General features: G+C 38.7%; 1 protein-coding gene across 1 annotated transcript in view; it reads left to right on the forward strand.

Moving 5' to 3' along the window:
* The first annotated feature begins 404 nt into the window (after nt 1-404).
* arid3c (AT rich interactive domain 3C (BRIGHT-like)) overlaps nt 405-12,265 on the forward strand; it is an 87,729-nt gene continuing 75,868 nt past the window's right edge. Inside the window, exons 1-2 of the mRNA XM_041936354.1 lie at nt 405-410; nt 2,283-2,930. Coding sequence (XP_041792288.1) covers nt 405-410; nt 2,283-2,930 — 654 coding nt within the window. The remainder of the gene's footprint in view (nt 411-2,282; nt 2,931-12,265) is intronic.

Here is a 12,265-nt window from a genome sequence, read left to right on the forward strand (position 1 = left end):
CATGTGTAATGCCTTCAGAAAGTAGAATGATTCCATATAATTCTTTTAACAAATAAACAATGTGATTGTTTCAGCAGTTATTGGGCATGTCTGGACATATGTGTTATTTGTTAATGCAGGAATCCATCAACCTTTTTCTTCTTTTTCTTCTTCAAAACGTTGCTAATATGCTACAATTTAAAACACATCAAAATATTATTGTGTATGAACTCACATTCCTATGACAAATTGATGACAAAAAAAGTTAATCCTATAAAAACTAAGTGGATAATTCTATATTGGAGTGAAAACCTATGACAATCTCCGATGTCCTTTGCATTCTGTCCTGAAGTAAAGTTGTTTAAAATGCTGTCACTTGGTTCTGTGAACTGCCCTTTCCTCAGAATGCAATGTGGCAATTCGTAATGGAAGTAGGTCCTCTTTAATGTATTTTTACATAATATGTCACCAGAAAAAAAAAGCTACACTTTTCTGAATGAGACCTCTGTGGCATGGTTAGAGTGACATGCTCTCATTTCAAATTACAGAAGTAGAGCTACATTACTCATTGTTCTTTACTGAAGTGTACTAAAAAGCAGAGAAAACTGATAGACAGGTGATTTAAACTAGTTGAACATTTCAATGCTTTTCCCCTAAAACATTTAATTAGCCATTTAAATGTAACTAAAACAAAACTAAAAAAAAAAAGAAAAGCAACTAACTTGGGAAAACCTAATATCTGTTCAGTATAATTTAATTTTATTGTAATGCTCTGTAACATTGCTTATATAAATCTAATCTAATCTGTAAAGTGAAAATTCCACCTCAAATCGCCTACCGTAGTTTATGTTACAACACTGGTACGAAATTAATCACGGCTCACAATATGTTAAACAGCAGTAAACTGTGCTGTGAGGTTGGCTATTGACATTTAAAACAAATGATCACATATTCTAGTACAACCACAAAGCAACTGTTACTTGATCTAATTGAGTTGCGAATGAGTATTTCTGCCTCTAGCACATGGAGAAACCTGGCAAAACAAGTCTAAACTATGTAAGTAATGTGGTTTCTGAAGAACAGATGCTCCTCTTCTTAAAATTTGATTATGTTATGCAGAGCCTTGACATCATATCCAGGGGATAATATCAGTAAATTCGAGTAAAACATTGCGCTTATCCAGTGTGAATGTGCCGTGACTTATAGGAAGTAGAATCACTCAGACACACTTTCAACAAATTATTATGTGGAAAAAAATTGGCACTTAACACACACATCAACAGGAATAAACAGGTGCCAAAAAAAAAAAGAATCTAAGAATATCAATATGTAAATAACATCTACACGGATATTGCTTTAGAAAATGATACATACAGCATTATATGGAAAGATAAAACTAACAATAATGTAATTATGATGTAGGTTATCTTTACAGAACATAGAAATGATTAAGTTTTAAAAACCTGTTATTCATGGTTTATGGCAACTGTATTCAAGCAACCCAAATAAATAAATGTATGTAATGTAATGTAATCATTTATCTACATTTCAGAAATATTTTATTAAGTCTACATAACATAAAATGAAGTCTCATTTACTTCATTGCAGTGTATGAGCAGTCCTGCGGTATATCAGCGTATATCAGCGTACAGCCAGTGGTATAGCGTCTCCCTGCCGGCCTACAACACTTCTCAACGTTGAAACATTGACGTGCTATTTGCTGATGGTACAGGAGGGCTGATCTCTGCCTCCAGAGGTCATTCTCACTACAGTAGCCACTTGTTGCCAAAAGCAGCTCGGGGTTAACTGTTCATCTCAACATATTTCAAGTATTTATTCAGCCATCTACCGAGACCTGCATATGTAAATGTTGAAAGCGGAAAGTTACCAGGACTGAAAGAAGACTCTTGAGATTCCGTTGATAATATTTCGGCGCACCTGACGGAGAGAAGCATGGTTGATAAGGCAGGTGTAGCAGCTAAATCCACTTTGGTAAGCGGCCAGGCTTTACTTGAACTGGATTATATATACCGAGCAGCTCTACAGGTTTTTGTTTGTTTGTTTGTTTTTGTCAAATACGCTTAGAAACTTTGCATGTGTATAGTTTAATAGTGTCAAAGTTAGTGCAAAGTTTTCATGTTTGCTTATATGGTAATGTAAAATACTATACATGTTATGCTATTTACGTCGCACTATATCACATTAAAACTATCTATGTGCGTGTAATGAGGTTAATTAGTCGAACGTGTTTTAGTCTGACCAACTGCCGGTGATAATCATTAAATACTCTTGTCCCCACGCAGCAAGGTTGTTTCTCGTCCGCCAGCAGCCTTCCGCTCCAAACTCCCTCCGCCTCCTCTCACAACCCGCTCGCCGGTGCACAGTCCCACCAGCCCGGCAACGGCGGCATGAAGCTCGAGGCGGTCATGGAGAACCTTCAGCGGCAACAGGCAGCGCGGCTGGCCATGGAGGAGAAGCTCCGGCAGGCGGAGACGGAGAAAGATCTTCGTTCCATGGTGGAGTCCCAGATACACCAACAAGCATTGGCTTTTCGCCACTACCAGGCGGCGATGCGAAGCGCCATGAGTGCCGGAGTTACCAACTCGTCCTCAGGAGTGACGCTCCCACACATGGAGGTTCCCAAAGCGGATGACGACGGGGGGTGCTCCAGACCGGGTAGCGACGATAAGGAACGTGACGAGGAGGAAGATGACATAGTTGAGCATGAAATAATGAATGAAGAGGATGAGGGCGAAGACGATGTCGGGTTGCACCACTACCAGCACCGACACAACTCGCTCCAGGAAGAATATCTGCCGACGCAGAGCGCTCCGATGCACCTAATGGACCGAGTCCCGGTAGCCTTCGCTCCGGTCCGCCGCGCAGAGTCTCCATCGGCGCGTCCCCAGTCCCAGCACCACGAGTGGACTTATGAGGAGCAGTTCAAACAGGTACGACAACACTAATATTCATGGTGCAAAGCGACTCATCCCAGAGTTTCTGGTTCATTCAGTTATTTGTGGGCTCAAATAGAATTTTTGAAGATTTTGACAGCAGTTTAATTTCTGAATACTCACGTGGAATTTCTTAATTTAACTTACCTATAGGAAAGTAATTGTAGTTAGTTGTAGTCCTATTAAAGGAAAAGCTTTTCTTTAGTGGCATAGTGAACGTTTTCCTTTTCGTACAGTGAGCTTGCATACAAAGGTACTCTGTGTGCTAATGAAAACCATGGTTGACATTATTTGACAAAGCTGTATTCGACTCTCTGAGGAAAAAATCTGTTCATAAAGGCTTTGTTCACAAGTGCTACTCTTTGTATCTTCTTTGCATACGCAGTAAATATACTTGCAGAAATCTAGAGGTTTAACTCAGATGGTCAAATGTAGTTTCTGCTATAAAAAGTTGAAAATTGTCAACTGAGACTAGAACTGGGGGACAAATTAGAACAAGACTTTCTGACAAGGCATTAATTATAAAGGGGTATACGATGTAGCTAATATATTTACTGATGGATAATAAGTAATTTATGATTGATTTATTAATTAGAACAACATTTTATTTGCCAGGCTGGGGAAAATCCCTACAGTCCTTTGGACACACAAACACATAATCATTTAAAACTTAATTTTTGCTAGCTAGAAAGTGTATTTACTCATTTATAAACAATTAAAACAGCTTTGATGTGTGTCTATCCTTCCTATTTGGTAATAATGATGTTGTTAATCCATAAATAAATGCTTAACAAATTATTAATATATGGACTTGGATTCAAACACCTTTTCAGAAGGTAAGTGGTCATAGAGTCCTATCAATCCAGGATTTTAATCCAACCTTGTCACCAAAAGTTGCTCTTATTAATGGCTTATAACTGAAAGCTTTAAAGTAAAGTCATCAAAATCCTTTATAAAGGTTTTTTTGTGATGTCCTTATTGTGTATGTGTTTCATTTTTCAATTTTTTGAATATTTATTGAAGGCATTTCTCCTAAAGAACTCATTTGTTTTTTTTTTTTAGCAGCTAGCTAATGACAGTAAATTATGTGATTGATATAAAGTTGTCTTCATATTTCCAGCCTGCAACTGGCAGATCTATACACTCATAATGATTGTGCACCATGTCATCTTTAATTTAGACTTAGACTTCACTAAATGTAATCTGTACATTAGTGACTGCATTTGCGTAGCACCATAAAGCAACTCAATACATGGAAATGCAATTTAAATAGTTTCTGAAAACCAATAGCATCAATATAGAGACAGTTATGTGTGAAGGATGGTGAGATGAGCCTGAGGAGAGAATGCTACTTCTTTGTTTTCTCTACATATCTATGATTTATTAATTGCATATTTAGAAGTTTACTTGTCACTGGTTGCATCACCGTCATAGTCATTTGTATGGTTAGCTTGGTTGATGTTTACCATCAAAGGAAAGGATGTGAGCATTCCTTCTAGTCTTTATTCCTTCTAGTAATTAGATCTTATAAGCAATGGAAAAGCTTCAGAAGATTAATTTAAAATCTGTACACCTATTATTGTCATCATAAAGTCTTTCCTTTTTTCAGATACGTTTGATTTGGCCATGCATTCATGCTCCATGCAAAATCAGGGTATACGCTTCAAAGATTCCTCAGGATGTGCAGTTACTGTGGGGTCATTTGTATGTGGTCATTCAGTGTAATAGTCATGGGACAATAAAAGCTTATGGCTGCTAGGCAGACAGAGTGGAGCCAGCATACTAAGCATGCTCAAAGCTGCAAAACAAAACCACATTGGAAGGCAGTAAGTGCATCTTTGGAAATAAGAACAAGATGTAGGCTAAATATAAAAAGGCCCCACTAAGGCGGAGAAGTTTTAATCTGATCTGAACCAAAGGAAACCTGCCGGTGTGTGCAGTTGTTGCTCAATCACTTTTGTAGACCTCAGGAGCAACATGCGAGTAAATGCTGGCATGCATACAGTTTCTTCCTTTAATTTTTAATTACATAACATTTTACAAGCATTCTTAAATGGGATTGAAAGGTAAGCACAAACTAATTTGGGGCAGCTGTGGCTCAGTGGGTAGAGTAGTCATTCACTAATCAGAAGGTCGGTGTTTCGATCCCTGGCCGTGGCAGTCTACATGTCGAAGTATCCTTGGCCAGGATACTGAACCCCAAATTGCTTGCGATGCTGTGTTGTTTGGGTGTGTGAATGGTTCAAGCTTGTATTGAGCAAGTGGCCTCCATGTGTGTGAAAGGGTGAATGCAAACTTATGTTGTAAAAGCGCCTTGAGGTAATCAGACTAGAGAAGTGCTATATGAATACAGTCCATTTAACTATATTAACTATTTACTGCAAAGAATGGTGACAGGCAGCTCAGAAAACGTATTTTAGTTTTAATGACCCAGTCAGAGACAAAGTGCAGCTGAATCTAAAATAGAGGGTAAGAGAGTGGATTTTTACTCCTGTCCCATCCCTTTCCCACAAAAAATACTCCTTTTCCATCCTAATCCCACGACAGAGTAAAAAAAATGTGAAGAACACCTTTAGGGTACAGTTGCATTCAATATCAGTCCAACAGCACTAGTGGGACGAGATCAAATCACGCCACTGAGCCCTGATGTCTAAATAAACTCCATTTGTATAGACAGATTTTGCGGCCTGTGCATACCACTGATTATCAATTAGATATATCAGTGGTTCTCTTCTGTATATAGCCTCAAAAACCCAATAAAACACAAATGACCAACAATAAATAAAACACACTACAGACACTACAGTGGGCGAAACAAGCAATATTAGGCTACAGAAATTAAATGCCTGCCACTTTAATGGCAGCATAAAACATCACTATAGCAGACACAGAGACACAGAGTTTTTTACAGATTTGAACAACATAAACTTCACAGTAGCTACAGCCACAAACACATAAAGCAAAGTGAGCTTCACAGTTTTTACACACATGAAGCACACACAAACATATGCAATGGCAATTTTGCTACGCAACACAGTGGTTGATGATGTTTTTCTCACCTGTCTGAACATCATTCTCTGAGCCTTGTGCATGCAAAGTCCTCAACAGTCTCCTCTTGATTGAGCTTCTTCACTTGACCATTTCCAGTTCATATCATCACCAGTCCTATGAACCTCTCAATAATCTTCAATCTCACAATAAATTTCCCACTGCGTGCCTCAGATTTTTAAAACAGGTGAACAAAGCTCTGCAGTGACAACTGTGATAGAAGTTGTCACGAAAAGGAAGGAGTTCACAATCAATGCAGCAAACATGAAAGTCACTGCTGAAAAATCCGCTGTGAGCATTTTAGCATTCAGCCAAAATCTAGTACAGTACAGTAATCTAGTGTACCTATTACTACTGGTGCATCTGTGTTTGTATCACTTAGCATGCTTGGTTGCTGTGTGGCGTATTACATTGACTGATTGATTAAGTTAGATGCAACCTTGTTTAACTGTATCAAGGTTCAATAATAACTGAGAGACTAACATATAATTAAATAGTAGTGTTTATTCATATTATATATAGTAGTACTGCAGATTTATATATACAGTAAAAACTGACCGAGTCCCAGTGGCATAAGTTGGACCCCAGTGCAGGCTATTATGATGGGCCCTTGAGTTCCTCACTTAAGAAGCCAAAATGCACACTCATACGCACAATTTTTTTTTACTGCCTTCACCAGACCCATCATGAGAGCCAACCCACCTGTCCGACCAACAAAAATATATGGTAATCAACACCCGCACCCAATCTGACCTGCAAATCACCAACTTTATGCATTACAGCAGAACAAATATCAGCACAACTGTCAGGCTCGTGCTGCGATCTGCTTCCTGCACTCTCCAACAGACTGATCCTGCTACTGGAGCAGATACTGTCAGAGTGCACTCCTGTTTCTCCCCAACACACAGTAATGGGAAGGTTTAAATTTAATCAGAGACATTAAGTCTATATCTCGCCTTTTCTTCTTCTTGTTCTCTCCCTCTTTTCCCTTCATATCGTATCATTGAATTTTAACAGAACATCGGTCCACATGTGGAGGTCTAAACTATCTGTTTTTATCCTGCTGTTTGGCGGCACTGTGTAGAAAAAGAATTGAGTTCACAGTTTCAGGATTTAAATTATTACACTCTGAGCACACATCAGTACAGAGCAGTGAATTTGGATACAGCATATGTGACTTGTAAAAAATTGGTCCAATATTTACTTCAGTGGCTATGGGGTGAAAAAATCGGTCATAATCTGTGCTCACGGTCACTTCTCCCATTGGAATCAATAGACTCAGTTTCCTAAATGGGTGTGTCAGTGGCGACACCCATGTGGCACAGATATAGAAAACTACTTTTCAGTGGGGTGTATTGGTTCCTGAACCATTTCTGGTTAGGTTTGGGGAAAGAACTTGGGGTGTGTGTCGTGTAGTGAAGTGAGTGTGTTGTAGTAACATGGGTGTATTATGTAGTCTATGAGACTGCAGATAGCTCCTAGACAATAGATGAAGAAGATACTGAGCATACATGAAGCATATGACAAAAGCCAAAGATTAAGAGAGAAAGAGAAGAGCGTGTACGTGTAGTTTTGCGGCCATGCTTCTTCTCTGATACACGCATACATATTACTTACAATAGTGTTGCCACAGATATGTGAACCTGCAGGCATTTGCACAAACAGACATTCTTCCAACTTGGTGCAGTCCTGAATCAGTTTGGTGTCCCTGGTGTTTACACTACACAATTTGTAGAGCATTTCATGTTTTTATCCTTGTATGTTCTTTAGTGTTTGGTGTTTTGGATTTTGAACACATTATGATGATGTTATTGTTGCTGTCTTTTGCCCTTCAATGTGTTTTGTCTTCTTTGGCCACTGTAAAAATGCCTGGCATTTCATGACATTGCTTTAAAATAACCAGCTAACAAACAAATAAGCAAACGGAACTGAAAGCATAACTTCTGTAGCAGAGGTAATTACCTGCAGTTTACGTTTTGAAGTGAAAGTAAACTGACAGTAGATGTCAGTGTGTTTGACTGTGTCATGCTTGGTGATGCTTGGGGTTCAAGACTGTACTACTTGGGCAATCTCTTTCTTTGAACTGGAATATGAATATGAGACTAAACTACTTGTTAAGAGAAGCATTTTTGACGTCTATATCAGCATGTTGAATGTTGCCCTTAAAACACAACAAGGGAGGGAGCTGCAGCTGTACTGGTGTATGATTTCACTCGCCTCCCCCTGCCACTCAAATCATCTATATTGCAAACATATCCATCTTGACACGTCATTTGGGAATACTATTAAGTAATTTATGGCAGCTTTTCTCAAAAAAGCAAGGAGGCAAAAAAACATTGGTTTACGGAAAATTCCTGAAACAAATGGATTTGAAATGAAAATTTCAATATGAATCATACAAATGTTGCAGATTTATTCAGTTTTCAGTGAAATCAGATTTTAAGAACACAACATTACTAAGATATTTTCGCATTGTGGCTCATTTTTTAAAATTCTGCACCAAAAAAATAGCAGTCTTAAACTGTCCACTTGAGGGGTAATTTCCTCTTTATTAGACTCTCCTATACACTGAGATTTTTGTTAAGAGATTATAGTCAAACATATGGCTGTAATGGATGGTACAGTGAGGGAACAAATGGAACATAAGACGACAATGCGTGCACTTTCACCTAGCGTGTTTCAGTGTGTTTCTATCCTCTGCAGAGAATCTATGGCAAGTGTATTTTTGACAGACGGCACATCAATCTGCACAGAGGAGATCGAGCCAGACAGACTCAGACTCAGGAACAGTGTGGAGAATCTGGTAAATTTTAGAAATGAAACACCCTGTGCAGACTCCCAACTGCAATAAATACAATTAAACAGTAAAAAAAAGAAACCATTTACTATGAAGCCTACTCACATGGTAGAAAAACAAATATAAAGAAAAAAATGGGCAAATCAGCAAAATCTGAGGCAGCCAAAACGCTACACTTTCAAAACACACCTGTCGAAGATGAATCAAAAATGTGGGGCAGACACGATGTCTCAGGGTAATGGGCCTAACCCAAACCTTGAAAAACAGCCCTAGACCACTGTCTCTCCTTCACCAAACTTTACAGGAGGAGCTATGCATTCTGATGGATGCTCCTAACATCTGCCAAACCCATATTCATCTATCTGACGGCCAGCTAGTGAAGTTCATGTGCTGATGTTGCTCCCAGAGACAGTTTGGAACTTTGTAGTAAGTGATGCAACATGTGACAGATGATTTTTACGTGTTACGTTCTTCAGTAGTCGTTGGCCCCACTTTGTGAGTTTGTGTGGTTTACCACTTTGTGCCTTTGTGGTTGTTGCTCCCAGGCAAATTGCCCATAAAACTTCACAACAATAGCACAAACGTTGATTGATTTTTATGCAATTTGAATGTAAATGCGAATGTAGAATATTCCATGACAGGCCTAGTATACAATGAAATGTAGTAAGATGGCTAAAAATGTGCAAAACCACTGGTATGCTTCTAATTTTTTTTCAGTGTTTTTCAGCCATTTTGTGTAGGGCTCGTCTTGAAAAACAATCAGCCCTCCAATGTGATCCCTCCCCTTCCACCCCTGCACCACCCACTTTAAAGTGACCATAAAACTTGACAGGGGGACATGTTTTGAAAGAGCCACATGCTGCTGCACTGTAACTTCCATGTCAGCATTCTGTCAGGGATATGGAAACAGTCTGATCTCAAGCCCCTGTATCCATTTGGCTAGGAGCTAGATTTAGTTTTTCTATTGGGCAGTACAATCAGTGGACAGAGTGCGTGGGGCCACATCCCCCCACCAGAATCTTTGGCTCTTTTGGATTTTTTCACTATACGCCATTACAGTTTTACGGTGGGCAGGGTGGGTGGGGCTGTAAAGGGAAAACAAAGTAGTGATAGAAAGAAAGATTTAAATTGTGTGTGATTGTGTATGTTTTGCATGGTCAGCCTAGTTGACATGAGATAAATGAAACCAGTCATGCATGCAAAAGTTATATTTGCTCTATTTCCCCTCCCTCCATGCTGTCATATGGTATGTCATTTGAAAAGGCGTGAGAGGTATGTTCAGACTGAATCTGAAGGAAATTTCAGCAGTCCCCATTTATTTGCCCTGAACAATCAATGCTCCTTCCTTTGGCCCTTGGGATTAGAGGCAATGTTTCTCAAGATAAAACATTTTCAACTTGCATGGATGCTTCTACACCTCAGCTTCCACTACTGAGAGCTTTGTTTGCAATCGCAGCACCTCTGAAATTAGTTCCACATATCATCTGAACACTCCTTTAATGATACAAAATATTACTATACAGCTCACTAACCCAAACCTTACAATTATCAGTGGTTAAGCCTGATTTATCCACAAATCATGTATAATTTATATTATGGTCAGAAAGCATGGAATTCAACAAGCCATTCAGATTTTGCTCTCCTTCCTATGTAACGAGGGGACTCTTTTGCAAAAGCCAGCCCTCCATCTGAGTATCTCTGCCTGTGGATTGAGTCTTTGTTGTGGCTTTGTGCAAAACCATTGTTTTTCTTGCAAGTCATGGACTGTTAGCATGCCAAAGCTAAGAGATAAGCACGGGAACTGCTCTGCTGTTTGCTGTACAGAGTAGCACATATCCCTACATCAGTGTCCGGCCTCAAAGGACAGAACAGCTGAGTGAATTAACTTTATTTTTGATGGCAACATCCCAGCTACAATCGACAAAATCCTGTTCATTTGTGCTAACTACTTGGAGTCTGATTACTTTTCCAACCAGTACCATGCGAGAATGGCAACAAAACTTTTTTTAAAAGAGGGATCCATACCAACTGTCCGTAGCAAAAGAGCAGAGGAGAAAATGTAAGTATTTAAAAAAATGATTATGGTATGTGTTTCTTTGGATGTGCAACACTATCTAATGCTAACAGCTGAGGTAAATATTAGATGATAATGTTTTGGTTACTTGGTTCCTGCAAGATCCACAATAACGTTAATGCTATTTCTTTATTAGCTGAACGTGTGCATCTTATCAGCACTTAAATGACACGAGAGTAAAATGAGAGAATGGGTGTAACGTAGATTTTTTTTAGAGCATTTCTGTAGGGTTTCACAAGAAGTTTATGACTTGCTGTGAATCACTAAGACCATTTAACCCCCCTCCCCCCGTCCTGCATGTTGGTGGTTGCAGCTGTGTTTGACTCAGGTATTTAGGGCTTTGCAATTTTAGCATGTTGTGCTTCAGGAAAATGTGATTTACGTTCATCCGTAATGGGCACACTCAGTTTTTTGGTATGTTATGTAAAAATATATATTGAAAAAAAGTGTGTAAAAAAAATCATGCATTAAATATTATTGCTCTTGGTGTAGGCAAGTACATCTGTACAGTAGGCTGTAGTACATACTGTGGCCTGTTGCATATTATTATTATTTTTGAGGGCAAGGTATCCTGTGGTGATGTTGGTGTTGGCACTTCAACTGTTGCCTTTACATCTTCACAAACATTCCTGAATAAAGAGACCACATAAAAGACCACGCTGGAACTGGAGAATTACAATACTAAGTGGCAGTTAATTAGAATAACAACTTGGTGTTCTATTCCCCTTGACGTAGAGGCTCATAGTCTGCTCTATAAATATGCTTAATAAGTATAGAATGTTTAAACACTGAAACACCTGGTAAACACACACTATTACAAGTTATCAGGTGATGCCAGACGATCCTATCCCCCTTGCTTGCCTCATTTAAATGAACTGAGGTGGAATATTGCTAGCTGTTACCTACAACATTTAGGTTTGAGATATGGGGATATCTTAAATACGTTCTCAACAGCCCTTCTGAACAGGGCTGTTGTTCAGAAAGGGACAACAGGGGAATGTGGTGCTTGGTCCTTGTGCTATTTTGACCGAGTATGTCACAGACAATTCATAAAGAGTGTTTGTGAAGATACTCCACGGTCAAGATGACATTTGAGAATTCCTTCTTTAAAAAAAAAAAAAAACACACAAATATTCTCCATCATCCCAGGCACTACACCTTTTATTTTGATAAGTTAAAAGGCAAGAGAGGGGAAGAGCTAGAAATGCAATCACGGAAACAATGACAGTGCTAATAATAGACTTAACTGTATGTAGTATATATGATATATGTACATATGTGTATACACACATTATACACACACTAAACAAAATAATAAAAAAAACCATAAATGTCTGCCAAGTCAGATTTTCCCCTATTTAGATAAAAAAAAATAAATAAAAGTAATATAAGTATGAATACGAATACACACTC

This window comes from Chelmon rostratus, chromosome 5 (assembly GCF_017976325.1).
Source record: "Chelmon rostratus isolate fCheRos1 chromosome 5, fCheRos1.pri, whole genome shotgun sequence".
In the NCBI taxonomy this organism is placed as follows: domain Eukaryota; kingdom Metazoa; phylum Chordata; class Actinopteri; order Chaetodontiformes; family Chaetodontidae; genus Chelmon; species Chelmon rostratus.